This window comes from Fistularia commersonii, chromosome 32 (genome assembly GCF_037954325.1).
Source record: "Fistularia commersonii isolate RoL2024-O1a breed Wild chromosome 32, RoL_Fcom_v1.0, whole genome shotgun sequence".
Lineage (NCBI taxonomy): Eukaryota > Metazoa > Chordata > Actinopteri > Syngnathiformes > Fistulariidae > Fistularia > Fistularia commersonii.
In genome coordinates, this window is record NC_141315.1 from 5128018 (window position 1) to 5153876 (window position 25859).

The window sequence follows — 25859 nt, forward strand, 5'->3', positions numbered from 1 at the left end:
TTTTAGTGTACATTATCACATTACATCATTATCCCATTATCATTATCAAACCCCTACATTTACTTCTGTTTACACCCACTAGGAGTTCATTGAGCTCAATGATTAAAAAAAAAAATGTTTGTACACATAATTTCAAGCCTGTTAGTCTGCTTACCTAAGCAACCATAATACAAACATAAAGATTTAGTGATCAAAATTAGCTGTAATTGACCCATTGTACATGTAATATGTATAACATTTTACATTCAACTCAGCTCATAATTTAGGATAATGAATCCTTTTCAAATAATTTGTGCTCAAACAGCAAATAGTCAACGTGGTGCATGTAAAAATATTATCCTCGCAATTGTGTCAAATCACCAACCTGTGGCTAAGTAGGGAAAAGTCGATGTTATTGAATATAAAATACATTTGTCATTTCCTAAGTGCATTCTGTCTGAGAAATCAGTGGCGGCAGTGCATTATTTTGCCCAAATCAATGGCACAAAAAGAGGTACTTTCATAAACAGCTTTTGATTATTGGACATGATTAACTTTTCCCGAATCCAGCGAAGTGAAATAGTGTGTAGTCCCATCAACTCAAATGCAGATTAGGTGAACTAATGTGAGTCCATAGATCAATGCGTTCACGTGGTGATATATTCGGTGTGTAAAACCACAATGCACTGAGAAGTCTGGCTCTAATTCATCACAGTCTAAACACTGTATTATTATTGATGGGTTTTGCCTCTGGCTATTCCATTTGTTTTTCAGATTTGTGACAGGCGGCGGAATGCTGGATGGAGGTTTGTTCTGCAAGCGTGCCAGCAGCGCCGCACATAGCTCTCTATTATTTAACTATTGATCATCATACCTCCCAATAATCTGCCGTCTGACACATTTGACAACATTATGTGGAACAGGTCAAAGGACGGAACTAATGAAACCGAATGATGGATGTGGTTTATCTTCAGCATTAACCTTGCTAAGAGTTGTTAGGGTTGCAGAGGTGCTATCCTGCAAAGCCTGTTAGGTTCGCGCTCATCAAGGTGATCTACAAGCATGTGTGTGTGTGTCTAAATGATACACCAATGTGTCAGCGGTCTTTAAGTCTCGCAGTGTTGGAAGTGTGAAGTTGTCAAGCTTTTTACATGGGAGGTTTTAATGGAAAGGTCGCTTTTTGAGCCCATACGAGTACAAGTTTTAGCTGGTAATATTCGCAGTCTTTAAATTCACATATGCCCATTGAGCTTTGAGAAGAATAAATATAATGAAATGATACAGTTTTCAACTTTTTTGAAAGAGAGATATTTCATTTCACATTTATGTAAATGTGTGAAAAAGGCCACTGAACACAGCATTCTAGAGCCTCAGGATACATCTGACCTTTAGATATATCATTATAGTCTTCAGAATAGTTCTGTCAATTTCACAAGACTATCTAATCCTCTTTTTTTTTTTTTTTTACTTCTCACTTCTTCTTTTTCATTTATTTCATTTTATTACCTCTCTCCTCCATTCGTTATTCTTTGCTGCTAGTCGTGCGTCTCTGGGCAAACAGAGCTTATGCAGCATAATAAAGCTATTTCTTTTGTTGGCCTTTAAGCCAAAGGAGCTCTTCATATCAAGCCAGGGATTCACTTCACGTACCTCAGAGGGGGCAGATGGGGAATGTGGTGGAGTCTTGGTCGGGTCTTCAGGAGCATCATTGTTGAATAATGTGCTTGAATAATGTGAATAATGTGCTTCTTGTCCTCAAAGTTTCTCGGGATTTTTTTTTAGCTCATTGCCAGCTCATTGCTCTCGATCACCAGGTGTCTTTCTACAGATGACCAATCAGGTTGCCTCTTTCTGAAAGGTCCAATTTCCTGAAAGATCATGGAACGCAAAATGTCAATGTCAGAAGTTTAAGGACTGAATCTACATGTACTCAGAAAAATACAAGTAGTTGCAAATATACAAGTCAAGGGTATCATTTAGTTTCCACATCTGAACACGGGCAGATTCTTTCAATTGTAGCATTACATAATTCGGATATTTTTAGGCAGCTTATATAGCCTTCAAAATATTGTTGGTTTTTTTTTTTTTAGTTTTTTTTTTCTGTGCAAATCACCATCCATTGCCTAATGGCAAATGTGATCTCCGACAAATAAACAACAGATTTCGTTTTGAATAATTTGCAAGATAGTTTCTTGGAAGAGAGGGTTGCCGGAATGATATTTCAGCGTGGTGACTGTGAGCAGAGTTATAAGTGAGGTCTGTAACAACACGCATGAAGTGAGCTGTGTGACTGCTGACATCATGCTCTGCTTCTCGCCACTTCATCCATCCTCCCTGCCTAATGCATCCCTCTCAATAGTCGGGGACAAGGGGAGAAAAGACTGCTTGTGTGGAGAACAAAAAGCTCCACCACGGCTACGTTCGCAACAGTAATTGGCAGCTTCATTTCATTCACTCCCTTATGTCTTTTGTTGTCTTGCAGCGTCTTTTCAAGTGTGGTGCCTTTGAGATTGGTTAAGAAGCAGGCTAATTTCTGTAGCCCTTTGCCTGTTATTTATTTATTTGTATGTACTTAGATAAAAATGCCTCTTGTTTCCTTGATGTAAAATGATGTGTATTCATAAATAACGCATTTAATGGAACCCTGATGATATTCGGGAGTAGCCAGCCTAACCTTGAACAAGGTGCAAAGACATTTAATATCTCCTGAATTCACTCTGTGAAAGCTCAGAAAGCAGCAGCCACAGGAAAGGGTTGGTGGGCATCAGAGGGACAGCTTTTCTCCTTTCATCATCATGTCATAGTACTTGAATGAAAGCCTGCAAAATAGGGTTTGTGGTTATATTTGTATTCGCTATGTTAAAAGGATGGTGCATTTTTCCGTGATCACTCTTAACCCCTGATTTAACTATTTCATATACACGCACTTGTTAAGGAAGGCTTTGGATGAATGACTGCGTCTGTTGGCCAGGGGTAGTTCTGCTACTGTTACTGAGTGCTTTCAGCGTCTCTTTGTATGATCCATATTTTTATTCCTCCATCTGCATAGTTACATTTTGAGCCAAAAAATATTTTTACTTTTGTTTCCTGAACTCAAAATAAGTCGTGTGTCAAAATAAGTATCAAGAGCAGACCTTGGCATTTTTAGGCCCGCGGGCCACATCCAGCCTGTTTTGCTTTTTTATCCGGCCTCTATCCGCCAAACTATTTTCTTTGAATATTTTAAGTATTTTCAATTAATATTGAATATAGAAATTGAATTTTTTCCTTTTGTTTAATTTTGTATGGATGATTACATACAAAATAATGTCAGTACATTTATATAATCATTAATGATTATATTAATTATATTATATTATATTAATGATTATTCAAGTTGAACCAAAAATCTAAAAAATGTAAATATTAAAATTCCAATTTTCATTTTGCTTATTTTACACGATACATAGTTGCATAAAAATTAAATAAGAAATGTGGCCCGTCAATCAAAATAATTGCCCACCCCTGGTCAAAAGGATACTTTTGTTGGTTTTAGTTATACTCTAAATTTCAAAGATTAGTCATTCATTATTATTGCTTATTCTGCACTCATGATCACAGGGTGAAGGAGCCTTATTGCAGCTGGCATCGGGTGAAAGGCAGGGTTCACCCTGGTCCCATTGCCACTTGATCACTGGGTCATGTATAGAGACATCCAACCATTCACTTCCTCATTCAGACAATTTCTCAAAGGAACTTGCTGCATGTTTTTAGACTGTGGGAGGTAACCTAAGAACCCAGGGGAAACCCACGCAGACAGAGGGAAAACATGGTTATTCCGCACAGAAAGGCCCCCAGTCCGATCAAACGAGGGGCCCTAAATTGCAGACTATCGGCAGCAGAATGTTTAAAAATCATATATACCAAATGTACTCTAATAGACATAATAACACTGAATAGTTTGTTTATTGTTTTTTTCTCAAATAAAACTCACTTCGTGCTTCTTCCTCATTAGATAATCCAGAAACTGTCAGCATTTTTTTTCTCTCACTGAACCACAGGACACAAGATGTGCGCTATCTGGCCAAAGGTCCATTATCACGTTTAAAATGATCAGATAGTCTTTTTCGATGTCTCTAATTGGCGTGAAGAGGGTTTTTACTACAATCATCCATTTGAATCAGAAAGACGTCCCTCTTTCCCTAACATCAACAGGACAAATGTTATTGTGTCATTAAAAGTGGTTTAATTCTTTCTGCCCATTTATGGCTTAGCTTATACAAGGCAAATATCACCACAACACTGTATTTCATAACAACACATCAAGACTCAGTTTGGATATTGAGCCCATTCTTTCAAACTTGCTCAAGATGAGAAGAAAAATGGATTTGTGACTTGATGAATCCGATGAAGATTAGAGAAAAAAAGCGATTCCTCAAAGAGAGTCTTGTTAACCTGCCTATTAATATATTGACAGATTCAAAGTTTGTTTTCATGAAGAGGTACAATAAGAGCCAACACTCTTTCCTCAAAGCTTCCCCACTTCATCGCAGCTTTTCCCGCAGGGTTATACACCGAGTACAACACAATCTAATTTCTAGGGCTCTTTATGGATGAAACAAGCTTGCGTCTCAGAAACTACCACAGTTGAAAAGAGGATGTTGACCTCTGTCTGATCGGACACCTTTGAGCAAGTCAAGCTGAAACAGCCAAATAGAAGTGTTTGGGTGTTCAAAATGTTTTTTTATTTAAGTGTTAGTTTGATGCTCACATTTAGTTGTCAAGCTGCATTTATATTTGAGCAGGTGTAAGGAAGTGCTGTAAACAATTTGGAGGAGAAAATGGTTGAATCATGACCTGTGCGAGTACGGTACCGGGGAAGAGGAATTCCAAGTGTGTGACTATGAGTTTTTCCCTCCTGTCACATGTCATTCGAGAGGAATCTGTCCTCCTGATCCAGACTGCTCTACATGTGTCTTAACAAAAGGTCAAACTGTTCACCTTTTTTCAGGGGACACCAGCGCTGAATGTTCAGAGGGTCAGAGTTGGACACCTGGCTGCTCTATTGCAGGGTCATAACATAGGTTTCCTCTCCCGGTGGCCAACAAAGCTTTCCTGTGTGACGAAATCTAAGAAATGAGATAGACGTTTAGAAATTTTAGAGCTGATATGATTATTGTTTTCAATTAAAGATGTTATCATTGATTTTAAGTTGCTGTTCATTGCACTATGTTTAGAGACAAATATTTCAAGGGTGATTTGAGAAGGCAAAACAAGCAAAATAAGCAAGTGAAGATAACATACTAAAAGATTTTATAAGGCAATTATCGATCGTTATCGATTATCGGTTTTGTCAGTAGGTTTCAGGAGGTGCCTGTTTATTGCGAGGGAAAATAACTGCATATTTACTGCTGAAAGAACTGTGCTATAGATTTACCTGAACTCGATATCTGGGAGGATTTCCGTTTGAACAGAACCCTCATTGATTCAGTTTCCAGAGGAATGGCAGACTGCAGACTGGATCGGTTTACCTTGTTACCTTGTCACGCTCTTTTCTGGTCTGATCTCCATGTGCATTTCCGTTCAGCTTCTCCTCACAGTTACCTCCATCCTTCCCAACAGACTTCCCTTTGTCCCTCAGAGCAGTCACCCATTCCTAATCTCTCGTCCTCTGCTGCACTAGAGACATGCCGCATGTCCCTGTCATGATTTATCATTAAATCTCTGTCATAACGTTCAGATCATCTCAGGTATGAAAAGTACACAAGGTACTCCGAACAGCTGTTGTTGATGTGATCAGGTGGCATAGAAATAACTAAAGAGGCCATCTGACTCCAATAACAAACACACATAAAACAAATACAAGATGAAATATTTTTATTGAGCCACAAGAGGGTATAATTTCATGTAAAAACAGTTTAAGACAAACCAATGAATAAAACAACCGTGCTCACCAACATTTAAAACTCATGCGCCTGAAGCTGTGAAAGTGCTTCAGTTTTGAAAACAGTAAAATATCACATTGACATGTAAGACAGAGAATAAGTGAAAAAAATATCTTAAAAGAAAAGAATCCTTAAAGAAGAGAATAGTGTATAGTAATAACACACACACACAAACAGATTTTTTTGATTTAGAGTAGATTATACAGATTGAACACAAGTATAGCTTCAATCTGGCTCTAATTCAACTCCGGGCATACAAACTGTGCCAGAAAGTCTCGTAAAGTTCAAGTTGGAATTTGGATTGATTTTTTTTTTCTTACACCAAAATAAAACGTTTTTTGAAAGTCGCTCTTATCCCAGTTAATTTCTTGTTGTCCACATTTGTTAGCATCAAGATGCATTATTTAAAAAAAAAAAAAAAATCTTAAAATCACTGCATGCAAGACACACTGTACCAGCTTGCGCATCCTTCAGGTAAAACAGCACAGAGTCATTCAAAAAGGAGGGGTACTCAAATACAGTGCATAGATGTGTCAGGTGGAGATGGCCTCCACAGAGAGCTTCCTCTATTAAATTACACAAAGGAACTGATATCTTGATAGAAATAACTTCATTTTGGCAGCTACCAGGCTCAGTAAATAAAATTGTTAGCTGTTAGCTCAGCAGGTTCAGCTTGCTAACTGATGGGGAGTGAGTCAGACACACCTATGAATGGTGCTGGCAGCTGCGTCTGTGCACTCCTTAATATGTGACCGACTCCTCTGTGCGGTGGATGATATTAATAAAGCACCTTGCGGTTACAGTGTCCAAACATGGCATAAATCATTGCGCTTTACACCAATACAGGAAGTGACATGCTCTGCTCTCATCGTGCTGGAGGCTGCCTGTTTTTAACCCCGACAATTAAGACATTAAACTCTTCAATCCTGAACCGATGTGACACAGCCAGCTTACATAATGAATAATTAATGGCTGGTGCAAAGTGTGGGCCAACCCTACAAACTCAAGCAAGAGAAAGTTAATCAGGCTAATTGTCTGAAATCACCTTAATTACCATAATATTGCCAGAAAATTTGTAAAACATTGTTTAAGGCACTCAGTAAGAATATCCTTTGGTTTGGAGACCAATTTTCACACTTGTTTTCAACAGTTTCTTTCTTCCCTGATCCTGTCATCTGTATATTATATGCTTAGTGTAATGCTGTGAATGGTATGTGCTGGAAATTTGGCATCTGCTTTCTCCCCGCTGATCCTGAAGATCACGGGGATGTTGGAGGGGATGGTGGTGGTGGCGTTCAGGGACTTTCCCAGCCAGCCACGAGATCCACGCTTGTACATTTTAACTGTTACCTGCAGAGCGAGAGAGGGAAAAAAACATTATGGCTGTGAGTTTCCAGTGGCTATAGTACATTCTTGGACTTTCCTGGAGTCGGCCAGGTGGTGACTATCTTGGCTTGAGATAAATACACAATCATTACAAAACTGTTGCCAGGAATTCTATTCCTAAAAGCATGGATGATATGATTTATAGTAAAAGACATTGAGCTGTTAAGGGTACAACGGGGATATATACCTGGCTAAGTAACAGCTGAGTCAACAGCATGATGTATATATTTTGATTTGCAGCAGGTTGGGAATCCCGCTCTTTCCAAGGGATAGTTTTCCAGAACTTTCCATTATATTTTCAGCAATAATCCAGGACCCTTGATCCTTGCAGGTACATAGCACAAGTATATAACATCTTCAATGTTTAAAGAGTGTCTCCCGTGTCTCAACGCCATTGAATACATGACTGATAAAATTCTGTATTTTCAGAACCGCTTGGATTTCAACAAATGACCATTGTATTAAATGAATTAATACTAAATACAATACAGACCCGCTGGAAAAATATCATGAACCTCCATTGGAATAGAGACATAAATGGAGGCCTGAGACAGAATAAATATAAAATTAACCTTGTTCTCCCTCTGGGCGTTTTTAATTCTCCTCCAGAACTTGAGGAGTCATACCTCCCCTTATGTTTTGTAGGTTGGAGGGCACAATATGCTTTAACACTACATCAAAACTGCCTGTTATGTGTGAGGCAGACAATGGAGGCCTTAACTAGATTTAGACATGCAGGTAATTGAACCACATCCATTTCAAAAAGAGTGCCTCACTGCATCTCTTCTTTGGCTGCATTTACAGGGGATAACAGAATATTACAGTGCCTTTTCACAGTTCCATTTTCTTTCACTTTAGCATTAGGCAATTTTTCAATTATTATTTTTTTTCCATGTTCTTTCATCCCCAGCTCTCCATAATGTCTGGGCCTTTTAGTTAATGGTAGTGACAGTCAGAGCCCAGTATATTGGCCCTTGTCCATTTTACAGGTCATTGAGGAAGCCCAATAGGCCTTTTATTACGCCGACATCAAAAGGCAGATAAGCATTAGAGGTGGGGAAAATACCCGGCACTAGATATGTTCCCGCTTTCCTTTGTCTGCTATTGAAAGTGATCATTTTAATAGTGAAGAGGTTGGTGAGCTTTGGGGCTGATGGGAAGTGTGACACTCCCGACAGCCTACGAATATGAGCAAGTCGATAGCACAACGTGAGCGCTCTGCACACTCTCAGCACCTGCGCGCTCTTGCTGCTATCCTAATTATCTGCAACAAAAGCCAGTGCGATTTCAGACACACATCTTTCCACCATTTACTTACTTATTACTGTGCATTAAAACTGCGAGGAAGAGAGAGAGAGAAAAAAAAAAACCACCCTAAACAATCGTGTCTTACATCGCAGCCTTGGCCGAGTGGCCGTGGCTCGTGTTACAATGCCGTCGCACACTCACAGAGTGAGTAAGTGTCTATTAATTTGGGATGCAGCAGAAAAAAACAGGTTCAAGACAGCTGGTGGCAGAAAGGCATATAAACATAGACAAAGCCTCATGAGAGGAATTATTCTACCAAATCACAGCAAAACATAATAGATGATAATGACCAATTAAGTCATTGGACTGAAGTTGAGTGCTTGCACCTTTGTGATGCTGCACAGACACAGACACCATATTCAAACAGGACATTCAAAACTCTAATCTAATTCACAGGGGAAGTCACAAAATCTGCAATTTTTGAAGAGCAGACTGTTATATCGTATACTTAAGAAATTTAATTTACATCCAGACATTCATCTAGCAGACACAGATTTTCTTGCGGATTGAGTCATCTTGATGTACGATAGCATTTTTTTTTATTCGGATAACTTCTGCACATTTTAAATACATCAAATTAAAACACATTCATGGATATTTCCACATTTTCTTATCTTGATGTGGATTGCTTGTCACCATGCATACAAAAAAAAAACTTGACTGGAAGAAAAACCCTAATATGAAGTTACTGTAAATATAAATCAAGATGTTGGAGGTGACATTCAATTAATGTGTGACATAAGTCAATTGAGTGTTTATGCCAAAGCAAACAATGTCAGATATGGTAAAAACTAGTGTTTTACAGTTGAGTCCATATGCATAGAGGAGTGGAAAAATCCAGTTATTGGTTGTTACTAATTAATTTATGAAGAATACACATGTAAATGGTCTGAACTAATATAGCGCTTTCATCACCTTGTAGTTTAAATACACTTCACACTTGATAGCATTCATTCATTCTCACACACACATTCATGGCAGTAGAGATACCAGGGGAGCTGAGAACTGAACCACCAACCTTCAGATTGGAGGGAAACTCGCTCTACCAACTGAGCCACAGCCACCCCTTAAATACTGACAGTTAAATGTTTTCAAGTATCAATAGTACAGTTCCTCACTGCAAAATGTCCCAATTGTGCACATTGTCCCAATTCACATTTCATACAAATCATAATACTGATGAATATCTTGTAATAATCCGCTGCACCAAACATCGATTTAATGTCAGTAAGACATCAAATAAACATTGTAACTTATGTAGGTACAAAGATGTGAAACTCCATCTGGTCACAATTAAACCAAAAAAAAAGATCACTGGCAGAACATTTTGATGCGTTAACAGTGCACCACAAAACAACAAGACATAATGGACTTCGGATATCAGAATATTAAATCCAAATGGTTTACATCTTGATCTCCTTAAAATTACACCTCAATTCATATTCAACCAAATATCAACATCAACAGAGGTTTTTCCAGTTTTTCCTGTTAAGTTTTATATTGGTAAGACCAGCATAAAATCTATAGATCTTAGAAAAGCTGATAAAGACCGATAAAATCTTATTATGATTTAAAATTAATGTGCCACTAAGGATAATCTGCCCCAAACTTTAGCACAGATCTGAAGAGGGAGAACTAACTATATCTGGTGCTGTTCTAAAAACCCGCCGAGCACAGGTATAACTACGGCTGCGTCTCTGGGTGTCCTACAATGACGGAACAAAGTAGTGAAGCCTCTAACCAGAATTCACCTGTGACCAGAATGTTGCACTTGCACTTGGTAATTACCAAAGCCAAAGCCTCGGTTAATCTGCGAAACGTCTACAAGTCTGCAAGATTCATGGCTATTTCAAGCGCAGACAGGCCTCAGTGTGTGTGCATAACACTTAATGGCAAGGACAAGGCCCTTGGGGCGAAGGCTGGGTGTCATACAAAGGGCTGGGAGCTCAGCTAACTGTCTACCCTTAAAACACCTCTCACTTTCGGTGTCGGGGGAGCCATATAAATGACATCACTCCTCACGTTTCAACGAGACAAAATACTTCTTCTTATTTACTGTCTGCGAACGGGCATAAATCTTGCCTCTGGTTCACTGTTCACCTTTTCCCCCTTTAACTCAAGACAACAGTTCATTCTTGGTTCAAAAAAAGAAACATCTCCTTACACACAGCTGATAGCAATCTTCATTACTTGTATTCTACCTTTAGGGATGTGTACGGCACAAATTCTCAGTCAATTATTTCTAGTCTAATTCCACATCGTAAACACAACATTTTAACTGCATGTTGCACAGCATCTAAATATTTAAGTTTAAAGTGGTTATTAGTGATTTAATGTCTGACAGGCATGAGTGATGGAAGGAACTGTATAACTGGGGTGGGACATGTCACCACCTGCGTGTATTTCCATTCACAAAGTTCAGATTCTTCCCCTGATAGAGTCGGTGGGGTATCAGTCAGCGGGGACTGTTACCTGGAGCCATGGGTGCCGTGTTTCAGGTGAACTCTGAGTGAGCGTAACGCCACACCGGCTTCAGACGACGGGCTTTTTGTTCCAAACCGTGTCTCACCAGACAAGGACGAGGGGAGGGAGGAGGCCACTCTGAATAACACACCGACAAACACCTTTGTTGATGAGCCAAACGCGATGGAATCAGACCACAAGTGGTTTGCTGTAACCTCGTATGGAATTAACAAGGTGATTTGGCTCATTATATGAAAACAACCTGCTCTATGGGCAAAATGAGATTTCATTTTTAAACAGTGGTACTGAGAGATGAACTTCTCCTCCTTAATTGAATTGAATTGAATTTCATTTATGTTTTCATTTAGCGACAATATAAACCTGTCCTTTCTCTCATGTGTGAACAACGTTGGAGGTCAAAGTAAAAGTCTTGAGTGTATCTATCCAGAAATCCCATCTCAGTGTTCTACTGTGAATATGATGGTGGAACATACTTAGCTATTCTATTACATAAGAGAAAATCACATGATTTAAGTCAATCTACTTTTTTTTGGGGGGGGGTTATAAGATACCATATGTCAACTTAAGCACACCTTGGAAACTGTGAGTTTATTTTCATAATGGATCTTTTTCAGCATGTACACACTGTTCGTGTGTTTATATACCTGAGCATATACGCCCTTCTCTTTCTGGACATGAGAAAGTGGAATATCTTTCCTACCATAAATTTCTTTGCACAATAATTTTCTTATCAGGTTCACAAAAGCTACAGGGACCACAGGCCCTAACAGACAACTGAGTCATTTTTTTGAAGAGGAAACTATGCCTTTATTTTCTTCCCCCGTGGCTTTCCAGAGAGTTTTTACTCTGTACTAAATTATGTCTAGTTGTAATAGCATCAATTCAGTGCAAATTATTTTAAACTGCTCAATATTTCATCCGTGTGAAATCATAGAAATTGGTTCAGTGGTTCATTTCAGGAAACTGCTTCAATCAATATGCATAATTTATCATTGATATGTCAACATAAAAAAGAACCTTTCCTTCCCCTATGATGATGAGCTTTTAATAAGTCTCAAAAGTTACTGTTTCAGCAATAGTATTTATATGGTTTAAAATATTCTTGGGGGTCAACTTCCAAATTGCATTTTTTGTCCAACTCAGAATCTTTTCACTCTGAATGAATAAAGAGTTGAAAAAAACAAAAAACAAAGACACCTCAACCTAGTGATTATTGACTTAATAGAAAAATAAACAACTACAGACCTATTGTTTTAGCGTCAAAGAACAGTCTACGGGCTGACATCACCACTACACAGAATCTGTAGATGACAACATCATAGCTGGAGTCTAGTCCTGTCCTACAGCGGACCATCGATTAGAATGCCTTAACTTTTGTTCGGTGACATGAAAGTCTACTTTGTAACACAGTAACTACATTTGCTTGTAGCTATGACTGCAAAACACGGCTGGTTAAGTTCCGAATAGCTACGTCTCTGCTTCCAGCCGACTTGCCTCAGATAACAGGAAGCCATTAGACCTTCTGCAATAACCATTTACATCCATTCACCCTGCTCTGACTTTATTTCCATCCCCATAAGTGCATTTTCTATGAGGGGTTAAAATATGAATCCCCCTCTTTTTTTCTCTTCAATGGGTCTGGTTGTCTGGCTGACTTGAGAAGGCAAAATCTATGACTGATTTAATTTGCTCTTTATGAACATCTCTAACAGCATTACCCCCAGAGCATACACTGACTGCCCCCATCTGACTCCATTAACTCCCAAATCAGGTTTAAAGACCATATTGATGCCGTCTGTTATTAAGGGTGATTATGAAAACAACAGACAATGGGCCAAAGTGTCTGTTAACTAGTTTATCCATAATTTCACATAACTGTAACAGATGGCAGGGCTGTCAATTATGTACAGAATCTGCTGCACATACTGTCTGCATACGCAGCATATTGGCCTTTGCATTAAAAGAACAATACTCTGCCCACAGGTGGCCCAAAGAAACCGCCTCAAAACAACCTATGATGCCAAACACATGTTCGTATGAATATCCATTTTTTTTTTTCAAAAGCTGTCAGCAAGGTTCATGTTGTATTGTAAAAAACGGGACAATAATAAAACATTCTAATGTTTCCATTCAGTTCACTTTTATTCTCCTCAATTAACGAGAATGGCTTTTGAAACTGTAATTAAGTGTCTGGGCTCCACTCAGCCTCTTCATTATTCATGACTCACAATTGATCATATTGCGCAGCCCATACTGTGGGGACCGCTGTAATATCCTAAATCACCCCGAAAAATAGCTGCGGTTTAACAGACTTTATCAGGATAGATTTAAAATGGAACAAAGAAAAGTTTTAGTTAAATCCTAAAACAGATGATGCCAGACAGGATGGGTGCTGGTAAAAATCCTGCATGTTCAGATGGTCCTGTTAGATATGATGTTGCTGGTTGTTTTTATATGACTAGCTTCAAGGCACATATCTTACTATTGATAGAAAGTAACTAAGCACATTTCGGTAGTGCGCTTAAGTAACATTATCAAGTAACTGAATATTTCCATTTCACATTGCTACATGGCAGAGATCGAATACTGCACTTGCTACTGAACTATATTTGTCTGACAGTGTTACCCAGTTTAGATGTACGTTTTATATTAAAGAGTGTATTTAAACGTTGCCTTATGTGAAATGGTCTTATTTTGACATTCTTTAAAATGTGTGCACTGTAAATAGTGTCACACAAAAATATATGGCACACTTTTAATAAATGGGACACTTGTCATAAAAATGCTGTATCAATCTATGCATCAACAACTGGTTTACATGAATTAACAACGTAATATTCTATGGTAATTAAATTACACAAAGAGTACTTTTACCTCAGACCTTTTAACAGTAACAGTATTTTTTCAAGTACTATTTTAAATTCATGACTTTCACTAGTGACTGAGTATCTTTAAAACCATATATGTCAACTATTAATTAAATCAAGCACCTGATAATTTTGTACATCAATGCATAAAACATGTAAGTACTAATACTGTAATTAATAACTGTGCAGGTCAATTATTTAACTATTAGTTCTTTGTTTCATTGACTGGTCTCATTTTTAATGTTACATCAATCAAAACCATAAAAGATAGTCGGTTTCCGTGTCAGACTACCCAAAGTAAGCACTTCATGTCTGACCTGCTTGAATCATTTGATGATTTTCTTGAAGACTGAACTGGAAATATGATGTTATCATTTTAAAACACACACAGTGTGCTGTGCAAATGGAGTATTTCATAATAAAACCTCAAACTAACTAAAGCAAACACCATATTGTTTTGTTTTATGCACCTGTGAAAAAGACCATTATCTTTGATAGTTATATATTCAAATTAAGAATTAGGTAAAGAACATAAAAATACAATTTTTCTGGGTATTTCTGATAATGTTACCTACGTAATGTCCACAGATCATTACACGTTCAGAAAAATTATTTTGTAATGAATATTAATGGATTGGAGGTTTTTTTTAAACATGTATTCAAATTTAGTGAAACTCAATCCCCAGCGGTGTTAAGTAGGAATGTGTAAAACATGAACCCTGCCGGTTGATGTTTAACTAAATTAACAAAAGAGTGCTTCAAGAGCCCTCCAAAATGACTAGTAAAGCATGCTGGGTGATGAATTTTGAGGAAACACATTCAGTCATCTTCACATTGACAGATGCAGAATCTCTCCACAGGACTCTTCACTGGCTCAGTACTCGAATGAAAAAAATATATTTTTTTCCTTTTTTTAAGCAAGTTTAATCACATGCTATTACAAGATAGCTTTTATCATTACCTTCTACTGTGTAAGTGCTGGTGTCTTCGCTAGTTCATTACAGACACTTATGATTCTGCAGCACTCTTCTCATGCGTAATTGCATGCTTTGCGTTCCTCTGTAGCTTCCTACACACACTCCGGTACAAATTATTTCCAATTCCCGTTTCCTTGTCAAGAGCAACGCTGCAATTACAGAAATCTGAACACCCTGGTAATTTTCCCCGCACAATTTTCATTTTTTGTGGAAAAATGCTGTGAAACTCATCTTTTCTTCTGGTAGTATTCTTCACCAAAAACTTTCCTTTGAAACTTTTCGTTTGCCAAATATGAAAGGTTATGTGATGAACCCTATGAACAATAAACCACATGTGACTGACAAGCATATTAACAGACAGGCTTTGTATTTAGTGAGTTCCATTTTGTCAGCTGTTCTTGCTTTGTAAAACATGCACTTACTGTATATTCCTGTGCATTCAAAATATCAAGAAAAATTCAGCTGTTTCCTTTTAGATAGTTAAGTGAATAGATCAGATCGATTTGAGGGTGTTTTTCATAAATGTCACAAAATTAGCCAAATCAACATAATGTAATCATGCTGTGTGTTTCTCTTTAAATGGCCCTAATATGTTATTTCCTCCAGAGAGCGAGAAGCCACTGTGGCTGCCAATATTCTCTATTAAGATGACAAAATTGAAGTCTGTGAAAATGGCCTGCTCCTGGCCTTTTGTAGTCCACCATTCATTAGCACCACAAAGCGCTTGATGTCCCCCCCTCGCCTTTTCAGTGCTAAGCAGCAAGCGCACTAGCCTGTCTATTATGGGCCTGTGACTCTTGCATCCTGGGAGATGGCCAACCAGGGAGGAATGTCAGTATTGAGATAAATTACCGAGCTGCATCTGTGAGGAATCTAAAAGTCGGGGAGATGAGATGTATCTCCAGCAACGAGGTCTGATTATTTGAGCTGCCCTCTGTTCGACAAGATGTCATCGGTGAATTTGCGCCTTTTTTCTTGGCGGCTCTATTCCTATTATCGGCTCACAGGGTGCCTCTGTGAAGTTAAGGCTGAAGGAACTCCATTGTTGTCTCTCAGCTATGCAATTAGCAGACACTCCATATTCTGAAGGAGACTTTTGACAAACTCAGGGAATCTTAAATTAGAGGGATTTTATAAACAGGTACAAAGGCTTCCAGACACCATCAACTGTCAGTGGATAAGATCACATGAGGATGAACAACAAAAGTATCCTGCAGTTGAAATTATTGCAAGAATTGATCTTTTGCTCATTCTTCCTCGCCCTTGCACACATATAAGCACACACACACACACACGCACACACACAGTAATTACCACTCAATCCATACAAATTGAATGAAGCCAGAACCGTGGTCTACGAATATAGACCATAATTAATAAATTACAGCCTCTCTACTCAATCATTTTCCACTTTGGGGACATGTAGACGTCCCATTCTCCACAGAGTAATTGACTGAACCCACAGAAAACACACCTAGCGCCTCTGCGATGGCTTTGTGGATGCATCTGGTGCCATTTCTCGCAACCAAACAGATGCCAGAATGAAACAGTGGGTCATATCGCAGATCTTCCAGCCTGTGTGTTTACAACTCACAAATCAAAAGCATGCATTATTCCCGAGCTCTAAAAATATGCCTGGGGGAGATATCAAGTTTCCCTGCCACCCCCCCCCAAGCTTCTCCTGGCAGCTGCTGCACACAAGCAAGGAGCTTTTTTTTATGGTGAAGACAGAATGAGTGACGCAGTGCCGACGTTTAAAGGGACCAAAAATATGTATTACTTCATATTATAGTAAAAATCCCCTGTTCAATCCCTGATTGTTGCATCTGGGCCCATAACACAAAGTAATCTGATGATGGAAAAAAAGCACCTTTTAACATCTAAGCGGTTTAGAAAACATGTCAAGCAGCAATGTGTCCATGAATTATGTGGTGAGGCTTCTATCACATCACCTCCATCTACAAATATTTTTTTGAAAATAATGCATTTTGTCACCACTGTTCGTGTTGGGTGAGAAAAAGGCCTGTAGAAGACTGCCTAATGATTGTCAGGCCATGTATCAAATACATGGCAGCTGGAAGGGAGAGTAAAGCCTGAGCATTGGTGGGTTGAAGGAGGGTGAAACTGTGTGGCGTCTCTAAGGGGAGCACTGGTGAGTTTGTGAGGGTTAAGGGTTGGTGTGAATCCGTAATGGATGTTGAGCGGGGGTTGAACTCACTGGACCTTGACTGCGCTGACCTTTATCTGTCTGGCCTTCACTTTATTCAACATACGTATTTAACAAGTCAGAGAATATGGGATGTCATAATCTGATATCAGTATTTGTCATGAGCTCTGCTTTCACACGTCAGATACGCATTATAAATAAATTGTGTTCGTAATCATAATGAGCCCTGGTTAAATTCAATATTTTTTCAAGCAGATTTCTTTCAGTTTCTTTCTCGGTAGTTTAAACGTTTATTTCCTCCAGACAATAGCCGATATCTTGCATTTTTTAAGAACTTCGCTAGAATTTTATTGGTTAATATACATGCCATCTTGGATATGATAGCACAGTTAATATTTATACCTGTAAATACACTGCAAAAACCCACTGCAAGGTGTGTTTTACCGGAAAAATTGTCGTATTATTTGTCAAAGCTTTAGGATCAAACTTTATTCAGCCACTGCATCAACCCCCTTGAATAAAATATTCCTGCTTTCCTTCCACATGAAGAGGCAACTAGCTAAACCACTTCATTACTGGGCAATGGAACGAGCAACAATGATTCTGAATATTGAAGGATAAAGGATTTGATACCTTTCAGACTTTGCATTTGACTGGCCTTTTGATTAAAGCGCATGAACGCGACTAATGAGCACTGAGGGGCAGAAGGACGGACCGATCACAATATGATACAGGGGGCTGGCAAAATTAAGAAAGTAATTAACATAAGGAGGGTCGGTCGTGGCTATTGGTGTGCGTACACTGATTAAAGAGCAGCCAAATGCATACAATAAAAGCCTTAGTAATATTCCTGGATAGTCAATGACTTTTCCAAAACAGGACAACTATAAATGTAATAGCGTCTAAATAAATATAACCTATAATTAGGGGGATTGGTCTTGATGCCTTTTTCAAATACTTGAATTTATCTTTTACTGACTGAGTCTTGACCAAAAGTGTTTTACCTTCAAAACAACTGATGTTTAAACACTCTTACAAGTAGAGATTTTAATTCAAAGAGACTCCTCATTTTGTCAATTAAGAAATTACTGTCTTGCTCAAGACTATTTACTTCTAAATCAACCCTGTATTTTTTTTAGTTCCCAAATTGCAAGAGCAATGAAAAAAAAATTAGTGAGCCAGTTATAAAGTACTACTGCCATCTGCTGGTCCATCTGTTCCATGTCGTTGTGCTTTATGAAATACATTCGGCCCTCATTTACTGAGAGTATTTTCGGTTCCTGTAGATCTTGTGATCCAAGTTGGTTGACTCACCTTGGGAGTGTGTCCCACCAGGGCCCACAGTGAATCAGCTGAGAGAGTCTTGCGTCTGGAAAACTCGAGCGTGTCTGTGTCCTGGCGATTGAGAGCGATATACTGGCAGCCCTGGTAGTCTCCTCTCAACTGCTCGCCAGAGTGCAACCACATCAGATCCCATGTTCCCAACTTCCTTAGTACCACCCGAACTGACTCCATCTGGCTGTACGACAGATGACCTGCACGACAAAAATACACACTTGAACAAAATTAGATTCTGTGACTGAATATAAAGCGAGAACTCACTTCCAGTCTTTATTCATGTTCTTGTATGACAGTATTTCTTAAAGAGACCTGTGGAGCTCCTTATTTTCTGTCAAACAATCAGTACCAAGTAAAATAAGTTGTAGGTCAGCCTTCAGATTGCTTGTATCATAAATTTGACCTCAGATGTTACAATTGCTTAAGATCAAATTCTTCAGAACAGCTTTCAAAGACCACAGGGTGCAGAGTATAGCAACCACCGTATTGCAACGGACCAGCGAGTAATCTCTATACCAAGAGATGTCGGGACCAATAACTTTCTTGTTTGCCTTTGGTTTAGTGTAGAATAATCCCATATGACCAGGTTACTTGCTGCTAAGTAGCCCGTGTACAGAGCAAAAGAGATGAAAATCAACACCTTTTAAAAACGCATTCTAAAGTAAGAGTTGTTTTCTAAATGTTTTTTTCCCCAGATGGTTCAAATTTACAAGGAACAGTCAATGGATATCATTTATACAGCACCTTCTTAATCCTACCTCAAAGTGCTTTGTCTGTATACACATTACATATAGATGGAAAAACCCACCCACATTGAAAAAAGTGATGGTAAAATCAGTGTGGAGCCAGCATTTCTATGTAGGCCAGGGATTAAATCAGAAGTCTCCAAATTATGAGATCAAGCCCTGCAGTTGCAACAGGAAACTCACCTGAAAGCCAAGAGGGAGTTAGAACATCTGATATCCAGGCCATATACCCCTCCCTGAAAGATCTGAAGAAACTGTCAATCTCGCCGCTGGAGACCAGCTCCCTTTGTTTCGACAGCTCCTCATCCAGCTCACAGTCCGGCGAGAGGAAGATGACCCTGGAGAAGAAGTGACTTTGGCGCACGGATACTCCATTCCTCTTTAGATGGGCATACAAATTAGCCGTCTTGACCTATATGAAAACAACGTTGGCTTATTGAATGATTCACAACTGAAACATTTAGAGAGAACCTCTGTTAGCAAGGGTAACATTAAGAATAGAGGCCCACAGAAAACAAATGAGCCATTTGTTTTGAGAAAACCTATGAAATGAATGTTACATTACTATTTTCTTAAGACTGAAAAGCCAATTTCAGGAATAGATATGATCATCTCTTTATCAGTGAAGTCTATGATGACACTGCTGTTGATACATGTATGCCTTGCTTTGTGTTTATCATAATGTTTGGTTATTTTGGCACTCATTGACTTGAGGCACAAAATCATATACCTTAAATGAACCCTGAATCTTCAACCTCTAACTCATCCCACTGATTGTCATTTAACTGACTGTCATAAAAAGGTATTAACATAAAAAAATTGAACCCGGAATGGGCAAACACTTTTATAGAATGTTTAAGCATTTAGCTTTAATTCTGTCCCATTAAACAATGACCTTACAAATGCAGACTGTTCATTCTGTTCAAGAGTAGCCATTTCAGAATAGAAAATTGGCACAGAAGCTTGCTTTTTGCTTTGTGTAAATTAATGAATATGTACAATTCACGCTCAAGTATTTAAATATTTAAATAATGTGTGTGTGTGTTTGTGTGTGAGAAAGAGAGAGAGAGAGAGAGAGAGAGAGAAAGACAGAGATACTCTTCAATAAAGCTTGCTGGAAATCCACAGAGATGGAAATGACTGACTCCTGACTGGCTGAGTCACAGGAGGTGACAGCTGTGTTTAGGCACCTGTCTGCTTTCAGCCCCCCTTCTAACATAATTATGGCCTTTCAAATGAAGAGCTGCCACTTAGAAGTTTTGGATGCCCCAGTGCAGTGTTTGAAATTTACATATAAATTGTTCGACTGACTCAGAAAATCTTAACCTGGCTTAAGTTCAGATCAAAACCAGTTACCGGACAATTGGAAATGAGTGCGCCGGTTTGACATTTAGGTGTTTGTAATGGTATTTGAAAATTCCAGCTAATTGTGTCCTTTTTTACCATGATGGCTTTCAGGGGATCCTCAAATTGCTCGATGCAGGTATTGCTAATGTTTTGGTCCTCCTCTTTAATTTTCACATGCCAGATTTGGTTGTGAGCAGTCACAGAGCCTCTCCAGGTTTTTACATCTATGCAGAAGATACCTTGGCCTTTGAAAAAAAGGTAGAAAAAAAGCTTCAGTGTAAGTAACAGATGAGTCAAACAAATATTAAGCCACATATGATGTAGCAAATCCCCACCACAAACATTACCCTACAGCTTCAGTGATAACACAGGGTGATAAATATACAGTTGTGGATGAGTAGAGCTGATCTGTATATCCAGCATCTACATGTATCAAATTTTATCCAATTATTTTCTGTTCTCTCACCTTTTCTCCTCACTGTTAAACAAGTTGCAGATATATATTTATTCAGTATTTTTTCTGGCCAGTAACACTGTCCGGATCTTATATTGAGAACTTTCATATGTTACTCTGCAGTTTTTTCTTATTGCACTTGATTTAAGTTATGCTTGAGATATATTTGATTGATATACAGTGGGGCAAAAAAAAAAACAGCTCCAAAGCATGCCCCCCCCCCATGCTTCACAGTGTTATTTTGATGCAACTCAGCATTCTTTCTCCTCCAAACACAAGTTTAGTTTGTACCAAAAAGTTCAATTTTGGTTTCATCTGACAATCTCGCAATCCTCTTCTGGATCATTCAAATAATCTCTAGCAAATTTCAGACAGGCCTGGACATGTACTGGCTTAAGCAGGGGGGGAGTTTTGCTCACCGTTCTTGTGATCATTTTGACCCCACAGGGTGAGGTCTTGTGTGGAGTCACAGATCGAGGGAGATTATCAGTGATCTTGTATGTCTTCCATTTTCTAATAATTGCTACCACAGTTGATTTCTTCACACCAAGCTGTTTATCTGTTGCAGATTCAGTCTTCCCAGCCTGATGCAGGTCTACAATGTTGTTTCTGGTGTGTGTCCTTTGACAGCTCTTTGGTCTTGGCCACAGTGGTGTTTGGAGTGTGACTGTTTGAGGCTTAGGACAGGTGTCTCTTATACTGATATCCAGTTCAAACAGGTACCATTAATACATGTAACGTGTGGAGGACAGAGGAGCTTCTTAAAGAAATTACGGGTCTGTGAGAGTCAGAAATCTTGCTTGTTTGTAGGTGACCAAATACTTATTTTACAGAGGACTTTACAAATCAATCGATTAAAAATCCTCATGTGATTGTGATTTCCTGGATTCCACCCCCCCCCCCCCCCCCATTCATGGTTGAAGTGCACCTATGAGAAAATTACAGGCCTCTTTTCATCTTTTTAAGTGGGAGAACTTGCACAATTGGTGGCTGACTAAATACTTTTTTGCACCACTGTGTGTGTATATTTGTGTGTGTGTGTGTGTGTGTGTGTGTGTGTGTGTGTGTGTATATATATATATATATATATGATATTTTAACTGTTTTAGTTTAAATTAATATTGTGACTATATTTCACATCAAAAAGATTTAAAAACAATCAACAAGGCTGCTTGATTGAACTAAGATAAATAAATGAAATAAATTGAACTTTCTCCTGCTATGAGAAGTAAAACCATTTACTATAAATAAATAAGTCCAATGCCAGTCTCTGTTTAAACAGTTAACCATTAAGACAAATACTTAAGTTATTTTCCCCAGTTATTTGATAACATGTAAACCAGCTTCATACTGACCAGTGAGAATAACAATGTTGATGTCATCTTTGGCTGTCTCACACTTGTTGGGGACCCGCAGATGGCAGTAAACATCTTCCTTTCTCAGCCCGGTGACTTTCCTGCATTGGTGTGACAAAAAAGCAGGACTTTAATGTGGTATTTAAGTTGGTTTCACGTGTGTGTCTGTGTGTGTGTGTGTGTGTGTGTGTGTGTGTTTATATATATATATATATATGAATTGTAAATATTAGCCTGCTCATCTATAACAAAATAAACCTGTGTTTAATCAGTAAACATTGAAGATTACCATGAAAATTCAGCTTGGAACAAAATTATTTTAGCAACCATTGTTACGGTCTTTACATACTTTTCCTGTATGCCATTAGACAGGAAAGGTAAGGGGCTTACAGTCCGCAATTGGTATCAGTGTGATACTTCCATATGAACAGAGTGAATAAACCAAGAAACCTTTACAGATACTTATGTCTTATAACACCAATGACAGAAATTTTGTAGACACTGATAATAGTTTTGATAACAGTTAATGATATTGATAGTGATATGATATTAAGGATACTACTTGGAAAGGTGTAATTTTACAGTGATTGAATGGGGATCCCTTGTCAAAAAATGCAGAATTTATGAATATGCAGAAGCATTGAACTAATGGTGTCTGCTTCGATACTCTTTTGAGTGTTATTAGGTGACACTGAAGACTTGTTCAGAGTTAGCCTTTGTAACTGTAACCCCACACATCATGCTCTTGAGCTGGCTCAAACAAAACTTAATGCTGATGGAAAATCTACTGGATGGGTCTTCAAAGTTTATTCTGACTTAAAACATGAATGCTTACTTGAAACTTACTTTGGACATCGCATTGACATTGTTCCCCTATATTCTTTTGACATGTAACAGGTAATAAGCCAGCGGCTCAGATCATCTCATGAATATGCTTTTTATGTACACCTTCTAACAATGCTCACCTGGCATGGGGTAAGAGGTCATTGAGTGTGTGTATTGCCCGTGGGCTCTTATCTTGACCACCCTCTGGAGCTCTGGGGCTGAGATGAAACTGACTAAATAGGCTTCCCAACTGAAGCATCCTAGGAATCCTTGGGGAAAAAAGAGCATATTATGGTGATAGAAGGTCATACAGCTAGCATTCTAGCATGGTATAACATGTTATTAATAAGGTCTGTGTTTGTCAACAGTAACATAAATAGTCAAAATGATGACCACATGTTTTTTGCAGCAGTAGAATTAATTTTAAAGCGTTAGCAAAACACTCGTAAGGATGTTAATTCGCTTTTTTCAGAATTCTTTTTTGTCTCTTTTGGAAAACATGCGGGTTTAGCCGCTGAACATGAACTTGAGGAAGCAGCCAAGAGAACAAAGACGTTCATGCTGAACTGACTAAACACAACCAATACGTACTGTCCGGTCTTCGCACAGCTTAAAGAAGTTTTTGGGGGGACGAATGAAAAAGATTATCAAAACAAAATCGACATTTTTTTGGGGGGTAAGTAGCGAACTGCCTCGGTCCCCCCCACCTTTCAAATTGTGAGCTTTGTAAGTCTATCTGGCGAAGTTCTTTTCACAACCCTGGAGGACGTAAACAACAGACCACGTGCGCCCGGCGCAGCGTCAGGTTACACCACCGGAGACGTGACGTTACGATACGTCATCCATTTCTTGCACGCACAGTGAGTGTGTTAGGATGACCTTTGAACTTCAGTCCGAGGATATAAACACTGCCGTCCCATCAGCTGGAAAACATGTCACCGGTTCAAGTCTTTGTGCGTAAACAAGTGTTACCGCGAGAACCCATGCAGCTCCAGTCCAAAAAGCAATGCAACTTGTTTATTTAAAACTGACTTGGTATTCTATCTATGATAATTAACCCTAGCACATTTGAAATAACACATTGTAGCGTTTTAGTCAGGTTTCTACAGCCACACCACACAAGCCGGCAATACAGGTAACTGTTCACGCTTAATTCCAGATGAAAAAAAAACAAACAGAAATCATTGCACCCCAAACCACTCCCGCAGAATTCCCAGCAACCCCAAAATCACAAAGAAAACAAGCATCAACATAGACCCCAACATTCGTGACTCATTACAATATGTCATACTATGTAGCTGAGTTGTAAACACATTTGCATTAATCTCCCACAAATCTTTTGTCAGTCATGTGTAAAGATCCCGCGTTATATGTAATACTTGATTCTCATCATCAACTTGCAATTTTTTGATTTATACAGTCAATGCTGTACTTGACTGTTTACATTTAAGTATGCATGTGTTTAATTTGCCATTGCACAACAGTAGTCAAACCTGTTGCATTTGCAATAGTAGTCAAACTCGAAGCACCTCAGAACGTTCATGGCCTGTCTGCACTGCCTGTTTACCTGCTAAGTCACACATTTATGATATGTGCATGCTGAATTGAAAACTTACATCTCCATTGCATATTTCTGACTGCACATTGTTGTGCTCTTGTGTATTTTCTTGATATGTTCTTACTGAACTACCAACGTCTCCCCTATGCTGCTAACACCTTGTCATACTAGCTGGCATTATCTGGGGACAATAAGCAATTTCAACATTCCTTGATTTGCTATAATCATTCACCATATCATATTTTCCCTTCAAATGAGTAAGCAAGAAATCAGGTACTAAGTAAGCATGGAATCACTCAAAATGAAATGAAAATGAAATATTTTTCATATAATTGTTAACCCACCTGTAACTTGAATGAAGAAATATGTTTCTATAAGGGTCATTTGAGTAAACTAAGAGCAGACATTTATCACAAAAATGAATAAAAGTTTGAGTGGTTGGTCAAAAGTCAACATTTTGCATTTCACATAATATAACTGAAAATACAGATCCAATATATACGGTGCATATTTTTTGTTATTGTTGCTGAAATTGATTAAATTCGATAGACTACATAAAGATCTGCTTGCTCATCTGGGATTCTCACATCCTGCATGGGCCAACAGAGAGGATATTACAAAAAGGATGAAGAATATTTAATCCAGCAGTAAATGCACATTGAATATCTCAATGTGGTGATAAACAATATCCGTATAGTCCAAAATTCTATGAAAGAGCTAAATATCAAGAGCAGATAGCCAAATCAGTTCATGTGGGCTCAATGGAAACCAATAAACAGAGGCACTCTGCTTCTTCTGACCTTCACTTCTGGTTTAGATCAGGGCGATAGCACAGGCACAACCTCAATAAAACCCAAACAATGGAGTAAGATAAATAGATATTAAATTAAAGCAGGAGCAATACCGGCCGAACTGCTGTATGAATTCAAGAACAAAACCTCCTTTGTGAAGTTTAATATTGTTTACGATCACCACCTCATGATACATTTCCAATCACTCCCATCTCTTGCCTATGTTTCACCAGATATAATCCGCTTGTATTGGAACTTGCAAATGACTTGCTGCCATGTTTATATATTAAATGTGGCCTCTGATCCCAGTTTGGCCTCCCCCGTCAGAGGTAATAGAAAATGTATAATTAGTC

The 25859-nt window shown here is 38.5% G+C and overlaps 1 protein-coding gene across 1 annotated transcript; it reads right to left on the minus strand.

The window, feature by feature from the left end:
* Positions 1-5818: 5818 nt before the first annotated feature.
* Positions 5819-23893, minus strand: LOC147215224 (uncharacterized). The gene is made up of 7 exons (XM_086139928.1): positions 23749-23893; positions 23298-23426; positions 22333-22433; positions 20620-20768; positions 19360-19588; positions 18407-18627; positions 5819-7253 (listed from the first exon to the last, which is right to left on the minus strand). The coding sequence occupies exons 2-7, from the start codon at positions 23414-23416 to the stop codon at positions 7086-7088; spliced, it is 987 nt and encodes a 328-aa protein (XP_085996054.1). The 5' UTR covers positions 23417-23426; positions 23749-23893; the 3' UTR covers positions 5819-7085.
* Between the last annotated feature and the right edge of the window lie 1966 nt (positions 23894-25859).